General features: G+C 66.7%; 2 protein-coding genes across 4 annotated transcripts in view; both read left to right on the top strand.

The window, feature by feature from the left end:
* Positions 1 to 48: 48 nt before the first annotated feature.
* Positions 49 to 19,212, top strand: CYTH1 (cytohesin 1). 3 transcript variants are annotated; one of them, XM_082327092.1, is made up of 13 exons: positions 49 to 129; positions 10,157 to 10,239; positions 11,335 to 11,399; positions 12,179 to 12,245; positions 12,441 to 12,559; positions 12,909 to 12,989; positions 13,129 to 13,241; positions 13,313 to 13,461; positions 13,563 to 13,675; positions 16,678 to 16,756; positions 17,058 to 17,129; positions 17,490 to 17,644; positions 17,862 to 19,212. In XM_082327092.1, the coding sequence occupies exons 1-13, from the start codon at positions 108 to 110 to the stop codon at positions 17,938 to 17,940; spliced, it is 1,197 nt and encodes a 398-aa protein (XP_082183218.1). In that variant the 5' UTR covers positions 49 to 107; the 3' UTR covers positions 17,941 to 19,212. The 3 variants fall into 3 exon arrangements, with proteins under 3 accessions (XP_082183218.1, XP_082183217.1, XP_082183216.1); XM_082327091.1 differs by lacking the exon at positions 49 to 129 and adding an exon at positions 6,948 to 7,352 and having other exon boundaries at positions 13,563 to 13,674; positions 16,680 to 16,756; XM_082327090.1 differs by lacking the exons at positions 49 to 129; positions 10,157 to 10,239 and adding an exon at positions 10,267 to 10,421 and having other exon boundaries at positions 13,563 to 13,674; positions 16,680 to 16,756.
* A 1,500-nt stretch (positions 19,213 to 20,712) lies between these two features.
* Positions 20,713 to 24,138, top strand: part of DNAH17 (dynein axonemal heavy chain 17) — a gene marked incomplete at its 5' end in the record, with an annotated part of 39,974 nt that continues 36,548 nt past the window's right edge. The window contains 8 exons of the mRNA XM_082327093.1: positions 20,713 to 21,057; positions 21,849 to 22,042; positions 22,324 to 22,516; positions 22,603 to 22,702; positions 22,794 to 22,879; positions 23,048 to 23,173; positions 23,513 to 23,671; positions 23,752 to 23,835. Coding sequence (XP_082183219.1) covers positions 20,713 to 21,057; positions 21,849 to 22,042; positions 22,324 to 22,516; positions 22,603 to 22,702; positions 22,794 to 22,879; positions 23,048 to 23,173; positions 23,513 to 23,671; positions 23,752 to 23,835 — 1,287 coding nt within the window. The remainder of the gene's footprint in view (positions 21,058 to 21,848; positions 22,043 to 22,323; positions 22,517 to 22,602; positions 22,703 to 22,793; positions 22,880 to 23,047; positions 23,174 to 23,512; positions 23,672 to 23,751; positions 23,836 to 24,138) is intronic.

Below are 24,138 nucleotides of genomic sequence, written 5' to 3'. Positions count from 1 at the left end.
CGGAGTCTGGCTGGCACCGCCCCTTCCCGCGTCACGTGCCGCCGGCCGTGGCGGCTTCGGCGCCTTCGTCACGCGGGCGGGGCCGGAGCGGCGGCGGCGGCGGCGGGATGGAGGAGGAGGGCGGCTACGGTCAGTGCGGGGCCGGGGGGAGCGGCCAGCGCCCGGGGGGGCTCCGGGACCCCCTCCTGGGCCGGGCCGCGGCGGGGCGAAGGGCCGGGGTGGGTCCCGCGGCACCGGGCACGCAGCCGGCGGGTACCGGGGCGAGGGGCCGGGGTGGTCCGTGATCCGCGGGGCGGGCGGCAGCGTTTGGGCCGGGCCGCTCCCAGGTGCAATAAGCGGGGGCGGCGGCTCCGGGTCGGGCTGGGCTGGGCTGGGCTGGGCTGGGGCTGGGGCTGGGGCTGGGGCGCGGCGGGACCCGCGCCCGCAGGTGGCAGAGCGGCTGCTCGGCCGCGGCCTTCGCGGCATCGGCCGGGCGGGGCCGAGAGGGCGGTGGAGGAAGCGCCGGGAGGAAACCGGCACCCGGTGCCCGCAGACAGCGCGGGGCCCGCGGGGGAGCTGCCGGGGGCCGGTCCGTCCCCGGAGCCCCGGCCGTCCCGCTGCGCTGCCGGCGCCGCCTCGTCCTTCCCCGGGGCTCAGCCTGCGGCGTGCGACCTGCTGCTGCCTGCAGTGTCGGTGCTGCCAGGCTCTGGGACCTGCTGCCCGCGGTGTTGGTGCTGCCTGAGGTCTGGGACCCGCTGCCTGCGGTGTCGGTGCTGCCCAGCCATAGGGACCCGCTGCCTGCGGTGTCGGTGCTGCCCAGCCATAGGGACCCGCTGCCTGCGGTGTCGGTGCTGCCCAGCCATAGGGACCCGCTGCCTGCGGTGTCGGTGCTGCCCAGCCATAGGGACCTGCTGCCTGCGGTGTCGGTGCTGCCCAGCCATAGGGACCTGCTGCCTGCGGTGTCGATGCTGCCCAGCCATAGGGACCTGCTGCCTGCGGTGTCGATGCTGCCAGGCTCTGGGACCCGCTGCCCGCAGTGTTGGTGCTGCCTGAGGTCTGGGACCTGCTGCCTGCAGAGTTGGTGCTGCCTGGGCTCTGGGACCCGCTGCCTGCAGTGTTGGTGCTCCCGGCCATGGGGAGCGGGGACTGTGGTGTCGGTGCTGCCTGGGGTCTGGGACCCGCTGCCTGCGGTGTTGGTGCTGCCTGGGCTCTGGGACCCGCTGCCTGCGGTGTCGGTGCTGCCTAGCCATAGGGACCTGCTGCCTGCAGTGTCAGTGCTACCTAGGCTCTGGGACCTGCTGCCTGTGGTGTCGGCGCTCCTGGCCACAGGGAGCGGGGACCGCGGTGTCGGTGTTGCCCGGGCTCTGGGACCTGCTGCCTGCACGCCTTCTCTCTGCTCACACTTTGTATTCAGCTGCTGCCTCTGAGCACTGTCTGAGTTCAGGCTCTGCGGATCTGCGGGGCAGGCTCACGTCGATGGCGTCTGTTGAACATCTCGCAAACCACCCCAGCTCGGCAGCGTGTCCGCCTGCCATGGGAGCGCCCGGTGTGCACCCAGGGCCTGTCCCCAGGGTGGGCCAAGCGGCACAAGGCGGCTCAGGGGCTGCAGGTCCCCTCTCTCATGCATGTGCAGATTGCTCCCCTGCTTTCTTCCATTCTCCATGTCCGCAGAGCATTCCCTCCCAGTGCCGAGGAGCAAGACTGGGCGGGAAGGCGCTGCCTGTGCCTCAGCCCTCTGAGGCAGGTTCCTGTGGGTCAGCAGGTGGGTTTTCCTTGGGCGAGGACTTTGCTGAGGGAGAGGCTGGAGTCTGTCTGGGTGAGATCTGAAACCAAGGTCCCGATGCTGCAAGCCATGCTGGTGACCGTTCTTCCTGGGAACTCCCGGTGCCGGTGAAGATGCTGCTACTGTCAGGGCTGGCTCACAGGCTGGCTTCCTGCCTGCCACAGTTGTGCAACGCAGCTGATTAGGAGGCTTCTGTTCCACCCCAGAAGCAACTCCGCTCGGCGGTGGGGAGTTTACTGCGTGAGATAAGGTGCAAGTGCCCGGCCAACACGGGCGTTGTCGGATGCAGCCTATTAGTGGGAGAGCGCTGCAGGGAGCGATTCTGCGAGCAGCCTCTCGCTGCTTCCCGGAATCGCCTGGAAGATGTCCTGGGTTGTCTGTCAGCATCAGAAATCGCCTGCTCACCACGCAGTGGGGGCCACAGGGCAGCGTGCAGGACAGGTGGCACAGCCACCTCCACATCCCCGCCGCTGTCCCTGTTGCAGGGGCATCGCAATCTGCAGCTCTCCTGAAACCCTTGAGCTCTGTTAGTTTTGCAGAGGATGGTCTGCCGAGGCCTCAGCATGGCAGGACCCCAACGGGGAGGCTCGTGTTGGTGGGATTGTGCTGATGCCAGTGTCTGCCCCATGATACGAGACCCCTCTCCAGCCGTCTGCCTCAACAGAGAGCAAATCCCAGGGCGAGCAGCTGGCGGCACAGATGCGGGCTCCCCCCGCTCCTGCCAGGGCGTGGGGCTGCAATCCCACCCCCTTCCCAGCATCTTTGCATGGGGACAGCGGTGAGACTGAGCTCATCCCTAGACCGGAGCTGACCAAGTGTGGCAGTGCGGGTGCAAGTGCCTCTGGATGGCAGGGCGGCAATGTCGTGGTAGGGAACCAGCCCGGCTGCTGCTGCCCCACCGAGCTGCAGCACCGGTGAGCAGCCTGCCGCGGGGAGCCCGGTCCCATCCTGGCACTGTGTCCTGAGCTGGGCCCCGTCTGTGCTCAGGCCCAGCCCTGGCGCGAGGGGGATTGGGCAGCGCTGGTAATCCTGCTGCACCCAGGGGATTACTGCTTGCTCTGGCCTGAGAGATTAAGGGATTTCTCTAAGCGGGGCTGATGCAGCCTCCCGCAAAGCGGCTTGTGCCTGGGGGGCCTCGCTGTCTGGGGCAGGATGGCCGGTGCCAGGAGGTGGGGTGGGCTATGTGAGGTGCGGGAGATCCCCAAAGGGGGGTGGGCTCTCAGGCCCCCCGGCAGGCTGGGGGGATCCCTGCCCTCTCCCCACTGCCAGCCCTCACAGCCCTGGTTTGCGGGCAGGCCCTGGCAGGCCCCTTGGCGGGGGCTCAGCTGTTTCGGAGGCAGCCCGGGCCCGTGGGGTGCACCTCTGCACCGAGGGGACCGGGGCTGGGTGGGATGCTGCCAGGGGAGCTGCCAGTGACGTGCCAACCCCTTCCCTGGCATGGCGAAGGGGTGAGCCGCTGGGGGAACAGCTCTTCTGCGGAGCTCTGGGGCTCCCAGGTCAAAGACACGGGGACGGTGCAGGGATGGCACTGGGCTTGGAGAGCAGAGCCAGGGGCCGAGGCTGACGGGGCTCAGGCAGTGCGGCATTGGGCAGAGGCAATTAGCTAGTTCCTCTCCTGAGATGTTCGGGAGCAGAGGACAAGAAGCCGTGTTGCTGGCACTCAGCAATTACACGTCAGGGACGCAGTGGGGCCCGCGTGTCCCCAAGTGGTCATTTCAGCCCATCTGCGCGCTGGGCCATCGCAGCAGGGTTGGGGTCAGAAGTTTCTGCTCTGGGCCTGAGGGTGGGGGGAGGCTGGTGGAGGGAGGCAGCTCTCCGGGGCCCTGCTTTCTGGCAGGCGGAGGATCGGGGCCCAGAGCTGTGGTTAGCATAACCCCGGGGTGTTTGTAAACGCCTCACCTTGCCCAGGCAGGGTGCAAGGATCGAGGCGGGTGTCCGGGTCGCTCAGCCCGGGAGGTGTCGCCTGGCCCTGCTTCAAGCTGCCTGGAGCACCCGCAGGTGCTCTTGCCGCACAGGGGTTTCCCAGCTGCCGGTCCGGGCCCCAGGCAGGCACTCGCCACACCAGGTGCCCGGCTCAGTCCCACGTCCCCCAGCCCCTCTTGCCTGCTCTTGTGCCTCCTGGCTGCCGAAGGCCCCCGGCGATGTGGCAACCACCGCTTCGGCCCCCGGGAAAGGGGAAGTGGTGCCGAAACCAGAAGGTTGGTCACGCTGGTGGCGAGTGCCTGGCTGCCCTCGCAACCCTGCGAGCTACTCGTCTCCACCTTTCTTCCTGTCCCCAGCCATGCTGCTCCTGGGAGCCGGGGTCCCCTCCTGCCCAGCACCCTCCTGCCTGTGAGGGTGGCTTGCTCCCAGGCTGCCCTTCCCCACTGCCTGCCCCATCAGGGCTCCTGCCTGCCCTGCTCAGGTTTCTCCTAGCTCAGCGCGTCCCAGTGCTTGCCGACGCAGGCGAGCGGAGCTTGCTGGCTCCTGGCAGCCGAGAGCCAACAGCCGGGCTGTCCGCAGGACGCTGCCTCGTGCCCTGACAGGCTTTGGGGTTTGTTACTCACGGCCGTGCCCTGTGCTTGGGGATCGCTCCTGCTTTGAGGGAAAGAGCTGTTTGTCCGGTTTGGGTTTGCTGGGTGCCTGTGGGGCTGGGGAGACAGAGGTGCAGCAGGGCTGGGGGCCGGGAGGGCTGTGCCTTCCCCCCGCCTCCGCAGCTGGCCCTGAGGGCAGGATCTCGGGGCAGGACCCCCCCCAGTTCCTGCTGCAAGAGCCCCCCAGCACCCCAAGACCACAGCAGAGCGGGAGGCACCTCCATTACTGCCGGGACGTGCCTGGAGCTCAGCTGTCTGACCGGCATTGCCGGGGGGCTGGCAGAAGGCGTAGCGGGCCTGCCCGTGCACGGCACGCAGGGCAGGCTCAGCCTGTTGGGGCTGTGCCGGGATTGGCGCCTGGGCCCTGCGCCCCCCGAGCGGGGGCCGTGGCGGCACCCTCCGCTCCCCACGCCTCGCCAGAGCCGCGTTGTGTCTCTTGGTGCACCCTCCTTTATGCAGTGCTGGTTGCTACGCGACCGCCGGCTCCCGATGCTTAACGCTCTAATACGGAGGGATAAAACCGCTCTAAAAATACCCCACTGCCAGCCCCCCGCGGGGGCAAGGGGGCTGCCGGGGGGCAGGCAGCCCGGGGCGGGGGGGCTGCCGGGGAGTTCCCAAACTCCTTGTCCTCTAAGTGGCTTTGAGCCGCCGGCCGGAGCATCGGGAGCAGAGCAGGCTGGTGTGCAGGCAGGGAGCAGCGGGGATTGGCTGGGGCTGGCGCGTGGGCTCCTGCAGCTGGAGCTCCCCTGCCTGAGCTGCCTTCCCTGGCTCCAGCCAGAGCGGGGAGTCCTCCGGCTCCCCTGCCTGCACCCTGCCTGCAGGCCCCAGCACCAGAGAGCCTGCTGCTCAGCCGCAGGGCACCTGCCAGGCCTCTGCCTGCTCCTGCCTGCCCCGTCAGAGCTGGCAGTGTCCCGTGCAGGACCTCCGCAGCATGGGGACAGTCAGCGAGCTCTGTGCCTCCAGTTTCCAGGCCTTCCTCTGCCCCTCGGTGGCCGCCAAGGCAGGTAGGCGCTTCATGCCCTCCCCTCTGCTTGCCACGGGGTTCCCGGCCCCCTGGAAGATGTATCGGTGCCCGCGGCTCCAGCTCCATATGGCTCCTGCTGACAGCAGCATAGAGAGTCCTCACCGTCTCGCCGCCTCCTTCCCCCGCGCACCGCCGGCCTCCCCAGGCTCGGGCCTGTGCAAGCGCTGAGCCCCAGCAGGATGGCCGGGCACCGGGCTGCCTCGCATGGCATTGCCCTGCACCGGTGCTGGGTGCTGCCCTGGGACAGGGGGTGAGCAGGAGCCGGCAGCAGCAGCTGGGAGGGTGCACAGAGCCCCGTGTGGCTGTGGCAGGTCCTGTCCCAGCCCCTTGTCCTCCTGCCCTGGGCTATGCGTGAGCATTCGGCCGCCCTCGCTGCTGCAAGTGCATGTGGCTGCAAGGGCAGCTCGGGGCAGCGCTCTCCAACCCAAAATCTGTGCAGGGCAGCCCAGCGCCTGCTGCGTTGGGGCTGCTGTTGTGGGCTGGCTGCCCACGTGAGCAGCTGCTGTCTGTGGGTTCCTGCCCAAGCGTGGGACTGGGGGTGGCCATGCCATGGGGCTGCAAGACCTCCTCTGGCCAGCCCTGCACCCTGCTGGCAGCTGAGGCTGGGCGGCAGCAGGCTCTGTTCCGCCTGAGGCCCAGCACAATGAACCATGTAGAGAGCAGGCGAGGTGCCTGCCGGGCAGCGCTTCTGGCGCCCGCGTTGTGGACGTGACCGAGCCGGTGCTCACCCGGCCGCACCGTGGGCCGGGGCTCTGTGCATGGGGGGTGCAGGAGCCTGGAGCCGCTGGAGAGCGAGGCAGTGGCTGTGGACATGGGTTCCCTGCTGGGCTCTGGGTGCAGGGAGCAGGGGTGACGGGCAGGGCTGTGCTGAAGCAGCGTGAGGGCTCTGGCTGGCTCTGGGCACAGGGCCTGGCCGCCTGAGAGGGTCTTTCCTGGAGCTGCTTGTCCCCAGACCCTTCTCCTGACGCACCTCGGCTGTCGGTGGGGAAGGACAGGGCTGACGCAACCCAGGATGCGCACACGGCGCAGTAAAAACAGGATGTGGTGTGCTGAGATGGGCAGGAAGTTTCTCGGGGCCCCACGGGCCCCCCAGCCGCAGGGCACGGCGGGAGCGGGCAGCAGTGCCCCACAGCAGAGCCCAGCAACAGCCGCTGCCGGCACCGTCGGCTTGTCCCCAGTCTGCCTAAACCCAGTGCCTTTGCCCCTGCGGCACAGCCCGGCGCAGGCACGGCCTGGGCTGGCAGGAGGGCTAGGTAGCGGTGCAGCACAGCTGTGGGACGAAGGACCGATGCAAGGCTTCCAAAGCCCTTCCTCCCCTTGCTCCATAGCTGGTGTTCTGGGTGCTGCTTCTCCATCTCGTGCTGCCGAGCAGGATTTAGCTGAGTCAAGGCGGCCGAGGTTCACGCGGCCTCTCCAGGCAGCTGACAGTGGGACACAGGGATGTGCCGAGGGTTTGCTCCCGCTGCAGGCATGGCCCCGTGGCAGGGCCGGGGGGTCTGCTGGGGTGGGGGGCCCCAGCTGATGGAGGGGAGGGGAGGGGAGAGGAGCCCGGCATTGCCGCAACGAGCTCAAGATGTGTTGGGTTGAGCGTCCTGGGCAGTGGACCCCAACACAACCCCTGCCTGCCAGGGACCCCAGCACATCACATCCTCCGACCCCAGGGCCAAGGATGGGGAGCAGGGCCCTGGCTGCCCCGCTCCCCGGCCTGGCCGGGAGCAGAGGAGTTAAGGTGCTGGCAGCCCTGGGCTGATTGCGGCAGGAACAGGGTGTTGCTGGTGCTGGCTCTCTTGCCGGGATGACGCCCAGGCGGCCCCGGAGCTCATTGGCCCGGCGCAGCCCTGACTCACCCCGGGAAGGACCAGAAGCACCGGGGCGGGCAGGTGTCCGCGCCCCGAAACAGCAGCACCTCTCTGGAGCCGCCAGCAGCACGGGCACGGCCGACGGAGTTGGTGGAGACAGCCTGCCAGGATGGTGCTCAGGGCGGAGGGCAGCGGTGAGCCTGGCCCGGGGACGCGGGGAGGCTGGTGGGGCCGGGGCAAGGGGGAGGCAGGCATGGGGATCTGTGTCTGCCCTGCTGCCGTGCCACTGACCCTGCCCGCTTGTTTTGGGGCAGCGGGGTAGGAAGGAGCATGGGGGGCGAACGTGGCCTCTGCGCACCACAGGGGGGGCTCTGCTCTGTGCTGGGCACGGCAGGAGTGGGGGACGTGCTGCTGCTCCTGTTCCCAGCTGCCGCAGGCCCCAGCAACCTTGGAGCCCAGGACAGACGGATTAATCCCGCTGGTGCCCCTTGCTGTCCTCCTGCTGCCACTGGCGTGCAGGGTCCTCGGGCTCGGCTGTCAGCAGCAGGAGCTGCGGGAGCCCCCAACCCCCCTACGCTGGGGCCTTGTGCTGGTGGGGAGCAGGCGCCAGCACTGGGATCCCCACAGTCCCGCGGGTCGCTGTGCCCCAACTCCTGTGCTGGGATGAAGCCGGGGCAGCGAGCGCCTCCTCTAGCCTCCTCTTCCCTGCAACCTGCGGCAGGGCTCGCCAGCCTCTTGGGAATCGTTTGGGCTCCGCTCGGCGCTGTGGGGTGGGTGCTGTGCAGAGTGCCGGGGAAGGGTTAACGCCCTCTTCCTTCCCCAGAAAAGCTCTTGCGTCTGGGGTTTCTCTTCCTCTGGCTGCTGCTGACATGGCTGGGCTGGTGTCACGAGTGCTCGCCTTCCACCACAGCAGCGCGGGCGGGGAGGGACCTTCCCGGGCTCCGGTACAGACCTGCTGGCCCCCTCTCCCCTGCAGCCTCTCATTCTCTGCTGTGCCTGCCCCGGGGCCTGCCAAGACCCCTGCCCGCTCGCAGGTGGGCAGGGGGAGGCAGAGCTGCTCCTGACGGGGCTACCGTGCTGTTCATCAGGCGAGTGCCAGCGGGTCCCTTTGCTGGCTCCAGCCTCCCGCCCTCGGCCGGCTCTCCTCGCAACAGGTCCAACCCTGGCACTGAATTTTACCTCCCCTGCAGCTGCGGCCAGGCGGGAGGGTCCTGCGGCACGCACTGCAGCCCAGGGATTTAGGGGGTTGTGCGTCTGGCAACGGGTGCGTGATGCAGCTCGGCCTTCCTGCAGCAAGCCTGGGCTTGCTGGGTGCCCTGGGTGCAGGGCAGGAGGGGCCGAGCCCCTGTGGGAACGGCACTGGGCTGCGCGAAAGGCATTTGGATGTATCGATAAGGCAAGGCCTCCAGTATTTTAAGTTTAAATAACTTTTAACCTGGTGCCACGAGCCGGGTTGTCTGGTTCATGCTTCCTAGCGTCGGAGACTGAAAATATGGGGAAGTGTTGCCATCGTGTCTGGAGGGATGGTGTTGCAAGCTGAGGCTGCCGCTGACCTTGGCAGTGGGGGATTTTTGCGAAGGAGGAAGCTCGTCAGAAAGCGCGAGCGGAGCCAGGGAAGTGCTGAGTTCAGAGATTCGATTTGCGTAGTCGTGATCGCCCCAGGGGCGTGTGCGGCTCCCACGGACGAGTTGGCGGCTCGGGGAGAAACGATGCGTGGCTGAGGACGGTGCTGGTTCAAAGGCATGTGGCGTCCCTGGGCGCTGGGACGGGGCAGGTGGCCGTGCTGGGGACGCTCTGGGTGAGTCTGGGCTGGTGGCAGCGGTGGCCTGGAGACCACGGCCGTGGTGGCACGCAGGGCCTCGGCGGAATGGAGCGGTAATGTTTGGGGAAGGAGAGGGTGGTGGCAGCCCTCCCGTGTGCCTGTCCCCAGCACCCCTGGGCAGGAGGCAGCGCGAGGGCCGAGCCACTGGGTGCTGCTGCCACCTCCCTCGAGGACGGTGCTCTGGAGGGACGGTGCTTTGGTGTTTTCACGGGTGGCCTTGGTGTGGCGTGCGAGGGAGCTGCTGGAATCTGCTGGTGGGAGGCATGGGCGGTAGATGAGGGCTAGGAGCACTGCAGAAGTGGGTGACCTTGGGGACGGGAGGGAACAGAAATGGGATGCCGTGTCACTGTGGAGGGGGAGGTCACGCACCGGGGAGCACCAGGAATGTCCCAGGCGCTGTGAGCTCGGGAGCAAGGGGGAGCACGCAGCGGCCGCGGGCTTAAGCCTTGGGGATAGTGTTGGGGAGGGGGTGCCTGGCTCCCACGGGGTGACAGGGAGTTGTAGATGGCACGGCGTGTGGACTAGGTTTGTCTGGAGGGTGTGCTGGCTCTGAGCCCTCACTTGGAAGGACAGATCCAGTGTAGTAGATCCTCAACGTCTGCAAGGACGGCCAGGAGCTGGTTTTCTCCTGGGCTGGCCCGGTGCGGCAGAGCAACCCATGGGGCTTCAGGTCTGTGAGGAGCCCGGTACCGTCAGGCACAGCGCAGCTACCCAGCCACGGCAGGGAGCGGGACAGGCACCAACACCGGCCCGGCTAGGGTGGAGTGGAGTTAAACTGGACTTGGTGGGATGGCAGGGCCAGGGCCGGAGGGAGGAGTGCTGGAGCTGGTCCTTGCTGGTCCTCGCTGCCCTCGCTGCCTGGCCACTGCGGGCTGAATCAGCAGGAACCAGCGGTGCCCGGCTCCCCCGCGGTGCCCAGCTCCCCCACTGCCTCCGCAGCCCAGCAGGGCGATGCCCTGGCCCTCGCATTCCTCGCGTGCCGTCGTCTGTGGCACTTGGCCGCTGTGCAGGGCCAGGGGCACTGCTCGTCAGCCTGGCTCCTCCGGGACCCGGCAGCTCCGCATCCCAGCTCCTGACGGACTCTGGGCTGCTGGCCGGGAGCAGAGGCTGTGCCTGGAGCCTGGTGGGGATGATTCCTACAGCCATGCATGCTGACCTGACTGTGTCTCCGCTCAGTGCCCAGTGACCTGACCCCGGAGGAGTGCCAGGAGCTGGAGAACATCCGCCGCCGCAAGCAGGAGCTGCTGGCTGACATACAGGTGTGATGCCGAGGACCACCGCCCGCATGCACAACCCCCTGTCCTGGATGTGGCAGCCTGTTGCTTGGGGCTGTCCCCTGGGAGGCAGGGGACAATCTCCCTGCCTGTGTCGCTGGGCAGGGTCCCTTCAGCCCCATCCAGGGTCCCTCGTCCCGCTGCTGGGAAAGGAGGGGGTGGCCCAGGTGAGGCAGGGAGGAAAGGCTGCCCTAGCCCTGTAATGATCGGGGTGCAGCGCCCCAGACCCACAGAGCCCATGCAGGAGCAGGCCCAGGCAAGGCTGTGAGTCGGGTTTGTTCTCCTGTCCCCTTTCCTCGCCAGCCCCCCTCTCCTTGTGGCCCGTGGGGGCTCTTGTGGACCTTCTGGGGCAGGGGATTGGAGCTGCTGGAACCGCAGCGCAGGGCGAGCTCGGCCCGCCGGGCAGACGCCAGCAGCTGCTGCAAGGAGCCCGTGATCTGCTGCCTCGCTGCCTGATTGCATTGGCTCTGCGGGGCCCTGGGGCCAGGGAGAGGGTCCCAGCAGGGGACACAGAACTGGGCTGGCAGCTGGCCTGCCCTGCCGGGCCAAGGCAGCCGCGGCTTTTCCTTGCGCCCTGCAGAGCTCCGGGCTGCGCGCTAGTGCCATTCCCCGCGGCACCGGCGTCTCCGTGCCAGCCCCTCCCTGGCACAGGCAGGGACCGTGTCTCTGGGCCAGGCCACTGCCCTGGCAAGCGACTGCGAGGTCAGTGCTCATCTGGGACGCTCGTCAGTCATGTCCCTGATTAGGGCAGCAGAGGCTAATTACTGACATATGCTGGGCATGATCTAAAGGGATTAGGGGGTAATTTTGTTAACCTCTGAATCTCTCCCTTCCTGCACACTCGGAGCATGGCGATGCTGCAGGGGGATTAGCAGCGGGGTGCAGCCAGCCCCCTCTGCCAGTGCCCCCCAGCTGGTTCAGCCTGGGGCAGCACTGGGGTTGGGAAGGAGGGAAGGAAGGAGGGGCTGCCAGGGCCTCCTGGGGGAATGGCCCCGGGGCTACCGTCAGGGCTGAGGGGCTGGAGGGTTCGGGAGGGAGGGAGGGAAGCACCTCCTGTCTCAGTGTGCTCTCTCCCCTCAGCGGCTGAAAGATGAGATAGCAGAAGTGACGAATGAGATCGAGAACCTGGGGTCCACGGAGGAGAGGTGAGTCCTCCGCTGTCGCGGCAGCCCAGGGCCTCCACTGAGCCCCCTCCCCTGCTGCAAGGCCGGCCCTGAGCACCGTGGGAGCCGTGGGCGGCTGAGCGGTGCAGCCCCATCCTGTGGGTGCTGGTGTGGGTGGCTTTCCCAGGCACTCTGAATTCCGTGGAGCAGTAGCAGGATCCCAGTCTGAACTGCTGCTCCAAAGGTCTGTTTTTCCAAGCCTCGGTCCCTCTGTCTGGCCACAGCGACGGTCGGACTTTGTTATTCTGAGCTGGTGCAGGCAGTGCCAGCCTGGGATTAGGGGGTCCCGGCAGCTGACGGGAGCTGACTCCCAGCGTCGTTTCCAATCACGCACTGGGGCGTGAAGGCTGTCACCCTCGCGCCGGCCCCACTGGGGCCTGAAGGCTGCTCTCCCCAGAGCCCTGCCGCACCCAGCTTGCCCTAGCGTCCCCCCATACAGAGGTGACCTGCCGGGATGCTGTACCCAGCACCCCTTCTGCACGGGGTGACTCTGTGGATGGAGCACGGCACCTCCTCTTTGCTCTGGGGCCTGGCAGGCCGAGAGCAGCCCCAGGCCACTCTGCTGTGGAGCAGGGCAGAAACATGGAGCAGTGTGCCAGCTTCACCCCATGTAGGTTTGATACAGGAGGCCTGGCCTGGTCAAAGTTGCTCGGCTCCCGTTCGGTCCAGGCTGACCCCTCCCTGCAGCGCATGGGGCGAGGGGATGGGCAGGAGGCAGCCAGGTCCCCCCTGGGTGCTCAGAGCTGCTTTGTGCCTTGCAGGAAAAACATGCAGAGGAACAAGCAGGTGGCCATGGGCAGGAAGAAGTTCAACATGGATCCCAAGAAGGTACTGCGGGGGGAGCAGGGCAGTTCACCAGCCTGTCTGGGGCCATGCTGGGCTCTGCCACCTCATGGTCCGGGTGCCTTGCTGCCTGCTGGGGCTGGGGCAGAGCCAGCACCCAGGGCAGGGGCTGGGGAGGCAGCAGGCGAGCTGGCAGGGTCAGCAGCAAGCCCCAGAGCAGCACCTCTTGCACCACTCCAGGGCATCCAGTTCCTGATTGAAAACGATCTGTTGAAGAACACGTGCGAGGATATCGCTCAGTTCCTTTACAAGGGAGAGGGCCTCAACAAGACAGCCATCGGTGACTACCTGGGCGAGAGGTACGCTGGTCTGGGGCAGCTCAGGTCTCCTGAGGGTGCTCTGGGTTCTCACCACTTGAGAGATGGGACACTGCAGCTCTTTGAGCTTACAGGGCAGCTGAGTGGGGGTACACAGCGGGCTGGGCACCCCGAGTACTAGGGCCAGCTGGGGGGCTCTTCGATCCATGGCTGGCACTTGCAAGATGCCAGTGTGTGCAAACCAGTCCAAGACTTGAGGGGGGGGGATAGCAAGCAGGTTTCCCCCCACAAATGAGCAGAGTCTGGAGTGGGGCAGGGAGACGTGGGGCTGCTCAGCAGTCACAGGACTTGGTGATCATGCATCCCTCGTGCTCTGGCTTTGTTCCCACAGGGACGAGTTCAACATCCAAGTTCTGCATGCCTTCGTGGAGCTGCACGAGTTCACTGACCTCAATCTCGTGCAGGCCCTGCGGTGAGCAAAGGGGGCTGGGAGCTGGCCCGTGTCCCATCAAGGGAGACAGGCAGCAGGCTGGCAGGGGGCCGTAGCAACGTGAGGGTGGCCGGAGGGTGTGTGGAGCCCCCAAAGCAGTGCGATGCCTTGCTCTTCGCAGGCAGTTCCTGTGGAGCTTCCGGCTGCCCGGGGAGGCACAGAAGATTGACCGGATGATGGAGGCCTTTGCCCAGCGGTACTGCCAGTGCAACCCCGGCGTCTTCCAGTCCACAGGTGAGCGCCTGCCCTGGCCCCTCTCCCGGGCCGTCCTGCCTCGCAGCTGACTTTCCCTTCTGTCTCTGTAGACACCTGCTACGTGCTCTCCTTTGCTATCATCATGCTGAACACCAGCCTGCACAACCCCAACGTCAAGGACAAACCCACGGCGGAGCGCTTCATCGCCATGAACCGTGGCATCAACGATGGGGGGGACCTACCTGAGGAGCTGCTCCGGGTGAGGGACGGGATGCGGAGGGGCCGGGGCTGGGCTGCAGAGCTGGCCTGTTGCAGGGCTCCCGGGTGGAGCAGAGCTGACGCTGTGTATTCTTGTACCAGAATCTCTATGAGAGCATCAAGAACGAACCCTTCAAAATCCCTGAGGACGATGGCAATGACCTCACCCACACGTTCTTCAATCCAGACCGGGAGGGCTGGCTCCTGAAGCTAGGTGAGTGCTGGCAGCTGGGTAGATGCGGCCTGGGGAGGAGCTGGGCCGTGGGTGCGATGCCCCTGGGCTGTGTGCACCTCGCCTGCTGGCCTGGCTCCTTGGAGTGTGGCCCTCTGGAGGGGCAAGAGGCTGCAGACAGGGGGGCACAGCCCCTGTGGGGAAGGTGTCCATATGTCCAGCAGCCCTCCATCTTTGGGCTGGGTGGCAGGAGTAGACTTGCAGCTGATGAGGCTCTGCGGTGCGGCTGGGTGGGCGTCCTGGGGGATTCTGCCTCTAGGTGAGGCAAGCCCTGGGGTGCAGAGCTGGTACTGGGGTCTGGTGTTGGAGCACAGACCGTGAGGCCCTTCTCGTCACTGAGTCACAGCAGGGTCCTGTCGGAGCAGGCCCCGGGAGCGAGCGGCGAGCTGCCCCAGGCTGCGTGCGTCCCCCCCTCCATGCCACAGACTGGTCCCTGCCTCACCTTCCCACAGCATTATCACCTCCGCATCCCGGCTCCACATGCAGGCAGCGTGCATGGCATCCCCGCGGCCTCACTGCACAGCCCGGCTCTCGAGGCCGGCGAGCACACCCCACGCCCTGGCTCCTGTGGCTTCTCCTCTTGGCAGCTCTGGGGAGTCCTCTGCCTGGGTTAAGCGAGGGGGGACAACGGGGTGCTGGCAGGAGCAGGGTCTGGTGGGGGCCTTTCTCTGGGGCTCTCGCTGGGGTCGGGACTCTGTCCTCTCACCGGGGGATGTTTCTGCCGTATTGCCACCCCCTTGGGATGGGAGAGGGGCCTTGCTGCCCCACTGTGCCCTGACCGGTGCAGAGCGCGGTCCTGGGGCTGAGCAAGGGCCATCTGCCCCCCGGCTCTGGGGCAGGGGAACATAGGGGAGAGCCCCAGACCTGCCTCTCCTGTCCCTGAGCGAGCCCAGCGCTGCACTGGCAGAAGGGCCCCGTGCACGGCAGGTTGGCACCCACCGCCGCCGTCGGGGCCGTTGGTGGCTGGGGGGACGGAGAGGCGGCAGAGCAGCCATGGGCCCCAGCCCGGCTGCCACGGCTCAGCCCACTCGTGGGGCAGGGAGGGACCCCACAGGGAGGCCATGGGGCGGGGGGAGCCAGGCCCTGCGCCCCCCCAGCTGAGGAGATCTGTCCCACAGAGCCACAGAGAGCCAGGGCAGGTTGGCCCCTGCGGCGGTGCCGCCAGCCTGGCCCCTCACGGCTTCCCTGCTGCAGCCCTGCGCCACTGACCCGCGCGGGGCAAGGGGGGTTCTTCGGGGTTTCCTCTTTTTTTTTTTTTTTTTTTTTCTTTTTTCCTTTTTTTTTAATTTTCTTTTCTCCCTCATTTGTATGTTTCCATGATTTTGGCTCTTCCTTTCCTTGCCCCCAACTCCAGGAGGTACGTACCCCTCTCCCCGCTCTGCTCACGCCGCTGGGGCTTCGTTTCCTTTTTGTTTTTAATTGCTGGTGATTAGTCTCATTGCTGCTGCTGCTAACCACTCGCCTGCAGGGACCTCGCCTGCCAAGGGGACAGCCCCGCTCCCAATGCTGCCAGGGCAGGGATGCGGGGTACCGGCCCCACCGATGCTGAACGCTCCCCGAGGCCTGCCGGCCCCCTCCGCTGCCCCGGTGCACCCCATGGCCCGGGGACGGACAGGGCTGCAGCCGCTCTTTGTCCAGCCACTGGCAGGAGCCGTCCACCCGTCCGTGCTTCGCCGTGTTCGCAGACAGCTCAGTTCGGCCGCAGTGGGTCTTTGCCTCCAGCACCACAAGGGATGGGGATGGGTTTCGGGTGTTCTCAGGACAGGTCAGGGGGTGCTGAGTGCCTGCAGCTGGATGGGAGCAAGCAGGAGCCGTCTGTGTGGTGCCCTGTGCTGTGCCGGGGGCTCATGGCAGTCCCCGTGCTGGGTGCTGGCACTGCCCTGGCTCCACCACCTGCAGCCCCGGGGTGCCGGGGAGTGTCAGTGTTTCCTCCCGGGGCTGTGCTAGCCCTTGGTCCCGTACAGCTCTGCAGGCCCTGCCTGACCCCATGGAGCCCTGCACCCCTGCGGGCCCGAAACCCTGGGCTCCTCCTGCGCTCCCTGTGCTGTGGGACCCAGCCCTGGCACATGGCCTCTTCCCATGGGAGAGGGAGAGGAGGTGGCCCTGGGGAGGGCTGGGGGCTGGAGAGGGTCAGGCCCGGGGTTTTGGGGTAGGCTTGGCTGGAGGGAGGCAGAGGGGGCTTTTCCTCTAGGAAGTGCTGGCCCCAGCCTGGCTCTGGGGCAGACACTGGGGTGGGAGGCAGCTGGCATGGGGGAGCAGGGAGGCACGGGGCCTTCCCGGTGCGGTGGGGGAGATGAGCACGGGCCCCAGCGCACACAGTGCCTCCTCGCGTCCGCGCTGGCCCCGGCCAGCACGGCCTGGGTGCTCATCCCACGGTGGCAGCACGCCTGGCACCGCTGTGATGGCCAGAGCATGCCGGCGTGGTGAAGGGGGAGCCGGGCCTGGGGTGAGCAATCCCTGAGCCCATGGAGCAGCTTCTCCCTCTGCAGTGGCGGTTGTGAAACTCCCTCTGACCAAAAGTCCGCGAGCTGTAGCCCTGGGCTCATGCCTTGCCCCAGTAGTGGGCTGTGCTGGCCAGGACGCAGCAGGAGCGTGGTCAGTGTGAACAGAAAGCCCCTGTGTCCCCCGAGAGCTGCCTGGCTGCAGTGTCCTCTGGCCATGCTGAATCAGTGTTTTGGGTGGGAATGGGCTCAGCGCTCTGGGCCCGGCCCCCCCAGCCACCCTCCGCCTCCATCCTCATCCCGTCTGCTTTCCGCTCCTGCTCGTGCCCTGCCCGGCGTGGTGTCTGCTGCCTGCTGCTGCTGCTGCTGCGCCCGGCGCCCGCCGGGCTGCCTGGCTCTGCTTGCGCCCCGGCGCCTGGTGCTTGTCTGTGTGTGTCTGCGTGGGCCTCAGCTCTGCCGTAGCCTCCATGTGCCGCGAGCCTCCAGGCGCGTGCCCCAGCCGCGCTCTGCTGGGGCTGCGCCCAACCTGCCCCTATCTGCTCCCAGGAGGCAGGGTGAAGACGTGGAAGCGACGTTGGTTCATCCTGACCGACAACTGCCTTTACTACTTCGAGTACACAACGGTCAGTGACCTTTGCTTGGGGTGTGTTGAGCCGGGGCAGGGAAGAGCGCCGGATCGGGCCCAGCGCTCATCTGCCTGTGTGGCGCGGACCGGGCGCAGCATCCCGGCGCGGGGCTGGCAGCCTGCCTCCTGCCGTGCTGAGGTGCCGCTGACTGTAGGGGTGCAGGACGGGCAGCCCTAGATGCCTGTGCAGAGGGGTGTTGGGGATAGGGGTGTTTGGAGCATCCAGCCCTGCCTGCGGCACGCGGGTGGGGTCTGGAGGTGTCCAGCCTGCAGCTAAAGCCTCTGCTTGGCCCCACCAGGATAAAGAGCCCCGTGGCATCATCCCCCTGGAGAACCTGAGCATCCGCGAGGTGGAGGACTCAAAGAAGCCCGTGAGTGCCACAGCAGGGTCCCCTGGGGCTGGTGGGGCAGCCCTGGTGCTTTGGTTGGGGCAGGAGCAGGGCAGGGAAAGCCGGGAGGTGCCGCAGCCCCTGAGGGATGCCCCCGGGAGAGGCGGGAGGGCCCCGCAGCAGTCGCTGCCTCCACCCATCACGGCAGCTGGGTGCAGCAGTGTCCAGGGCTGGTGGGAGGGCATGCCTGGGGGGCGTGGGGTGTCAGCATGTCCATCCCTCTCTGCTGCATTGGGGGTGGCTGTGCCAGGGGAGTGCCTGCAGCCTTTGTCCCTGCCTCATCCCAGCCTGGGGTCCCTTTTGGAAGCGGGGGCTGCCTCTGAACGGTCTCCTCCCTCCCAGAACTGCTTTGAGCTCTACATCCCGGACAACAAGGACCAGGTGATCAAGGCCTGCAAGACAGAGGCGGACGGGCGAGTGGTGGAGGGGAACCACACGGTGTACCGCATCTCCGCCCCCACGCCCGAGGAGAAGGAGGAGTGGATCAAGTGCATCAAGTGAGTGCTCGGAGGAGCGAGTGGCAGGGTGCTGGGCAGGGGCACGGCGGGGACCTGTCTGCTGTGCTCGAGGGGTGCCCTGCAAGGATGGGGGGGAATGGGCGTTCCCAGGGGCACAAAGGGACCTGCCCGAGGCCCTGCCAGGCAGGCCAGACCCAACCCTGCAGCAGTTTTTGCCTGGCCGTACAGCTAACCCGAGCCCTCGTTCCCCTGCCAGGGCAGCGATCAGCCGGGACCCTTTCTATGAGATGCTGGCCGCCAGGAAGAAGAAGGTGTCCTCCACCAAGAGACACTAGCAGCTTCCCCTGGCCCTGCGAGGCCGGCGTGCCCCTGGCAGCCCAAGCGTCTCCTCTCTCCGGAGGGCTGCGGGGCTGGGGCTGCGCTGCAGCCTGGCCCTTGGGGCGCAAGACCCAGCTTCAGCTTCGCAGTTTCTTTACCGAGGGGAGAGGGAGAGGGCACAGGCGTCTCGGTGGCTCTGGCCCTCCCATCACTGCCTCATCTCCAGGACAGCATCTTCACGGGCTGGAGCTGGGACAGCGACACCCGTGTGCACAGGGAGCCCCGTCCTGTCCCGGGCTCAGCTGCAGGATGGGGAGTGCTGTGTGTTTATCGTCCTCCCTTCCCACCTCGGCCAGCCAGGGCTGGGCCATGGGGCACCATGGGCACCCTCCCTGCTCCCAATCCCCCCAGCCAGTGTGCAGCCGCACGTGTTGCTGGATCCCCCCCAGCACCCGTGTCCTGAAGCACTTGGGGTGTCCCATCAGGAAGGTGAACAGCTGGTGGTTAGCAGCTGGTGGTTTTGGGGTGCTGCAGGCGCCGGGGTGAAGGGCAGCAGCCCCAGGGCAGCTGGGGGGTGGCCCCGTGGAGGCAGGACTCCTGGCCCTCGTTGTAGCGGGCCTGGGTCTGTCCTGGGCTTCCCCATGCTGCTGCCGTGGACCCTCCCAGCCATTCCTGCACCGGAGATGGTGGCTGTGGGCACAGGGAAGGCTGAGGGCCAGGGAGTTGTCACCATCACGGTGTGCAGTGGTGCCACATGGGGCACAGACGTCCTTGCCCAGCCGTGGGGTGCCAGAGCTCGGATGAGGGCCCTGGTCCAGCAGCACCAGGTGGCATTGCCCCCGGCACGTCCTTGCAGCACCATTCCCTCGGTGAGGGGCAGGGGAGGCCACGCCAGGGGTGGCCGTCATCTCCTCGAGCACGAGCTCTCGCTCCCGAGTGGGTGGTGGGACGTGCCCAGAGCCTGTGCCAGGGACAGCTGCTGCGGAGGGGGTCCGGCTGGGCTGGGGGCTGCAGCCCCCTTGCCTCTGCCTTGCAAACACCCGTGTCTTGTCCTGTTCCCCTGGCCACCGCACATGGTCTGGAGAGAGGCGTCTGGATCAGTATTAGTCTATTTATCAGAGCTGTAAATACTCCTGTATAGTTTTCTCCTTTTAGATTATTTTGTATGTTGGGTCGTTCTGTGCAGAGGCCTCTCTGGAGGGCGGGGGGTGGCAGGATTTTTTATTCTAACTTTTTTTTTTTTTTTTGCCATGGCCTTGTAAACTAGTGCTGAGGATCTGCAGCAAATAAACACCGAACGGCGCTCAGCCTTGGTCTCCTGTGGTCTGTGTATGGCTCGGGACAGGCAAGACCCCCGGCCCCCCACCGCCCCTGCCCTGTGCCACAGCTTTGCGACCAGGTTCACGCTTCTCCCAGCCCCAAGATTTCGGTGCCCAGCCCTGCAGCCATGCCATGTTGGATGAAGCTGGCAATGCTGTTGCCAACATGGTCCTGGTTTGAGTCTCTGCCTGTTCCAGTTCAAGGCCTCTTGTTTCTTGGTGTGCTGGAGGTGTTTGTGTGCCTTGTGCCCTCGCCAGCTCCCCTCAGCTTCCACCTGGCTGCCAGGAGGGTTCCCCGGGGACCTCGCTGCAGGGTGCAGGGGGGCTGTGCCGCGTCGGGATGGCTTCTGGTCCTGCATCCTGCGTGCCACCCGCCCAGTGTGCAGTGAGGCTGGCACCGAGCTCAGCTGGCAGAGGGGCAGCCGCCCACCTGCAGGGACCTGCGGGCTGGACCGTGCGGTGCCGGACCCCCGGCTGCACAGCGGCGTGCACTGCACTGGTGCGAGGGGCCTGAGACACGGGGGTGGTGGGGCACCCCCTCGGGTACCCCCGCTCACATCCCAGCCCTCATCTGGCAGCTGCTGGATGGCCGAGCACCAGGGAGTGGAGGGGCCCTGCCCTGCCTGCAATGGGGACCGGTGGGGGAACCATTGCACCAGCCCTGGTCCTGTGCTGGCCTCCGGGGTATCAGACCTCCCCCAGGGAGTACCAGCTGTAAATGGGAACGTGATCGAAAGCTAAAAGTCGGGGCCAAGGGCGAGCTGGGAGCCACAGAGGCTGCGCTGGCCATGCTGGGGCTAGGAGAGGCTGGTCCAGCTGCCTACACACTCGTGCAGAGACCTGGGCCGTGGTGGGGACCTGGCAGAGCCAGGGGCAGCCCTCACCACAGACCCTGTCTCTGGACAGGGCAGCCCTTGGCACCGTGCTGTGAGTCTGGGTAGGGTGGTGGGTGCGTGGGCAAGCAGCCCTCGCCAAGGGACGCCGGGCAGGGATGCTGGGGGGTGGCGGGGAGCAGCCCTGCAGCTCCGAGGCGGTTGGGGCCGGTGCTGGTGTCGGTTGGGGCTGCAGCCCGTGTCGGTTGGGGCTGCAGCCGGTGTCAGTTGGGCTGCGGACGGTGACTGGAGCCTGTTGCAGGGCTGCGGGGTGCGGCAGTAGGGATGGGGGAGGCTGGGGGGGTGATGGAGGAGGCTGGGGGGGTGATGGAGCAGTCTGGGGGGTGATGGGGCCAAGGATGGGGCAGGCTGGGGGGCGATGGAGCCGGGGGGGCGATGGGGCCAGGCAGGGATGGGGCCGGCAGCTCCCCTCGAGGCTGCTGTGTGCAGAGGGAAGGCTGAGGGTGGGGGCGGGGGCGGTGGTGAGGGGAACATGGAAGGGTTGGGGTCTGGGGTCTGCACAGCCCCTGGCTGAGCGGGGCTTCGCCTGCCCCCGCACAGGCGCTGGGGAGCGGAGGCCAAGCCCGGTGCCGGCGGGATGTCAGCCGTGCTGGATGAGCGGCATGGCTTCCTGGAGAGCTTCACCATGCTGCTGCTGCGGCTCCGGCCAGACAAGTGGAGCAAGTTCGTGGGCAGCGAGGAGGCCGTGGCCGTGTTGGACGAGTTCTTCAAGCAGCAGGACATGCTGGAGCTGGTGCTGGGGCTGAACCCTGCCGGGCAGCTCCTACCGACCGCCTGCTTCCCACCCACCCTCAGGGGCAAGGGTGTCTACTTCGTGAAGAAGAAGAGGGAGAACATCACCCGGGAGAACTGCCAGAGCGGGCTGCTCGTGGGAGACATCGGCCCCTCACCGGTGGAGCAGCTCATCACCGTGGTGGAGGAGGTGGGTCACCCGTGCGGGTGGGTGCTGGACGCAGGCTCGGGGCAGGCGGGACAAGCCGAGCTCCCCGCGCACGCCGCTGCCGCCTGGACACCCGCTGCATGCTGTTGCAGCCAAAACTTTAGGTGGGCTTGAAAAGCAACTAAAGGACATTAATAGAAGCAAAATTGCCCCAAGCGCTGGCCCTGGCCTCGCGGTGGCTCCCAGCCGCCTGCCCCACTGTGCTGGTGGGCTGACCGAGCCCCACCAGGACACAGAGCTGTGTGAAGGTCACAAGCCTGGTTTTCTCCCTGGGCCCAGCTGGCTCGCTTCCTCCCTGTGGTTTTAAAAACTCAGCGTAATTCCCCCTTACCCGTGCCCCACAGCTGGGAAATGGCTGAGTGGATTTCTCCCCAGCTTCCCATAAATATTCCCGCTCAGAGGACGGCCAGCACAGAGCACCTGAGAGCTGAGTCAGGCCCCAGGAGCCCCCACAATTCCTCCTCTCCAATGCCGGGGGCTTTTGCTTGTGCACCAGCCTCTGACCCCGCTGGGTGCACTCACTGCACCGCTCCCAGCACTTCCCAAATTATGAGTTGGAAACCCGCCACAGGGTGAGGGGACTCCTGGTTGTGTTGACAAGAAAAACATCAGCAAAACCCATCCGTGGCTGCCGGAGCTGTGGCTGGGCTGAGACAGGGCTCGGATGGGCAGCAAGAGGGGATGCTGTGCAAACCAGCGCCGCTGCGTGCTGCCCTTTGCAACGGGAGAGCCGGTGCTCCTGACCGAGCGCCCAACCAAGCCCTCTCCTCCAGGTCGTGTGCCCCCTGCTCCTGAGTGAGGAGAACGTGGCGGGCTGGCCCAGGGTGGTGGTGGAGGACGTTGTGCGACAAGCCCACCGGCTGAAGAACGAGATGTTCGTGATGGGCGGGAAGATCCAGGGGAAGCCGCTGCTCCCACTGCCGGAGCACCTGGACAGCCAGGCTGACTCCAGCACCGTCCTGGACTGGTGGGTGCCGCCAGCACAGCTCGGTGCCAGCAAAGCCTGGCAGGGGCCCAGCACAAGTCTGTCTGGGAGGGCTGGGAGCCAGGGTGCCAGCTCGGTTCCTGAGCATCCCTGGGCACAGCCGCCCCTCAGCAGCAGAGCACCTTCAAGCAGCTCGTGCTGGGCTGCCGTGCTGGTGGAGGTGGCTGCAAGTGGGTGCGCAGGGCTCCCCTGGGGCAGCAGGGCTTCCCCGGGGCGGTTTGGGGCCAGTCCCGGTGCTGGAGCGTAACCCGGCTGCCTTCCAGCCTGGCGGGGCCTGTGGATGTTTCGGTGCTGCACTCCATTGAGACCATTGTCATCGAGTGGTCCCACCAGATCAGAGACATCCTGAGCAAGGACTCGGCGCAGCCACTGCTGGAGGGGCTGCACCCCCTGCCCAGGACAGAGTTCGAGTTCTGGCACACCAGGACAGTCAACCTGCAGTGCATCAACAACCAGGTACCGTCTCGCCCACGAGCGGTTGGCAGCCGCGTGTCCCCGGTGCTGAGCCCCCGGTGCGGAGCCCACCACCTCTCGTCTCCCAGCTGCTCTCGCCCCGAGTGACGGTCCTGGCCGAGATGCTGGAGAAGGCCAACAGCTGCTACTGGCCAGCGCTCCAGAGCATGTTCAGGGATGTCAGCGCTGGTAAGCCCCTGGGAGATGTGGTGGGCAGCTGCCTCTCACCGCTCCGGCGAGGCTTCCCCATCCCTGACGCGGAATTTCTGCCCTGGCCCAGGCCTGGAGGAAGCCAAGGACATCAGCCTCCACCTGCAACCGCTTCGGATCCTGCTGGAAGAGATGGAGCAAGCGGATTACTCCCAGGTAAGTTATACGTGGCAAAATAACCGGGCACTGCCTGGCTTCCTCATCGGGGTAGAGGTGGCGGCGCTGAGCCCCAGAGGCTGCGTGTGGGCGCGGATCCACCCCGGCTCTGCCCGACCCTCGTTAGCGCAGCCATGGCCCTGCACTAACGAGGCTCTGCTCCTGCAGCTGCAGCCCTACATGGACAGGGCGCTGTGCACCATCTGCCTCCTCCGGGCTCACTGCCAGCACTACAGCTCACCCGCCCGCGTCATCGTCATCCTGCAGGAGATCTGCAACCTCCTCATGGAGATGGTAGAGCCCTGAGCCCGGCGGCGGCTCCAGTGGGACACGGGCAGGCCAGCACCGAGCCACCGCTGCCTCCCCCAGCCGCCCCGCTGTGGGACCGTTAGCAGGAGGGGCGACGCGGGGCAGGCGTGGGGAGCCCAGCTGGGGTGATGTAGAGACACCCCAATCAAGGGACCAGCAAAGCCCTCACGTAGGGGTGGAGGAGGTTTGGGGCAGGCGTGGGCTGCAGGCAATCACCAGAGAGTCCGTGGGGCCGGAGGGTGGACAGAGGCAGGAGAAGCCCCTGCTTCTCTCTCTCTTTGCTCCCCTCTGCCGACGGCCCCTGCCTGCATCTGCCTGTCCTAGACCCGTAGCTTCCTGAGCCCCGAGGACGTGATGAAGGGGCTGCAAGGAGAGGAGACCGGGGAGACCTTAGAGGGAATCAGTCTGAGCATTTCCACCATAGAGAAGCTCTTCCAGTCCTACAGCACTTACTGCTCTGACCTGATGCCCATGTTGTTCCCGGTGGGTGTAGGGGATGGTGTGGGTCCACCTGGCCCCATCCACGCCAGCTCCACTCGCTGACAGCCCCTCTCCACTTCCAGGAGGAGCCGCAGCTCTGGGAGTTCCCCCCCTCCCTCGTCTTCAGGAGAATGGACGCCTTCTTGCACAGGCTCAAGACCATTGAGGTGACAGCACAGTATTTTGGGGCACGGCGCCAGGCCCACGTGGGCTCCCCCTGCCCCGGGGATGCCGGGGTGGTCCCCTGAGAGCGGCACAGGGGTAACCTCCGCTCCAGTCCTGGGGCGGGCTGGGGCGACTGGCGCAGGCGAGGAGCAGAGGGGAGGTGGGAGCCCAGCAGTGGTGCATTGCTGGGAGCACAGCGGCATCGTTCCCAGCACACCACCCGTGCCCCAGCACACCACCCGTGCCCCCGGGGTCGGATGGGTACCCCCAGCCAGGCCACAAAGCACCCCTGGGAAGGATGCTCC

This window comes from Platalea leucorodia (assembly GCF_965183815.1).
Source record: "Platalea leucorodia genome assembly, chromosome: 14".
Taxonomy (NCBI): domain Eukaryota; kingdom Metazoa; phylum Chordata; class Aves; order Pelecaniformes; family Threskiornithidae; genus Platalea; species Platalea leucorodia.
The sequence above is the reverse complement of the archived record's forward strand: the minus strand, read 5'-3'. Positions and strand labels throughout refer to the sequence as shown.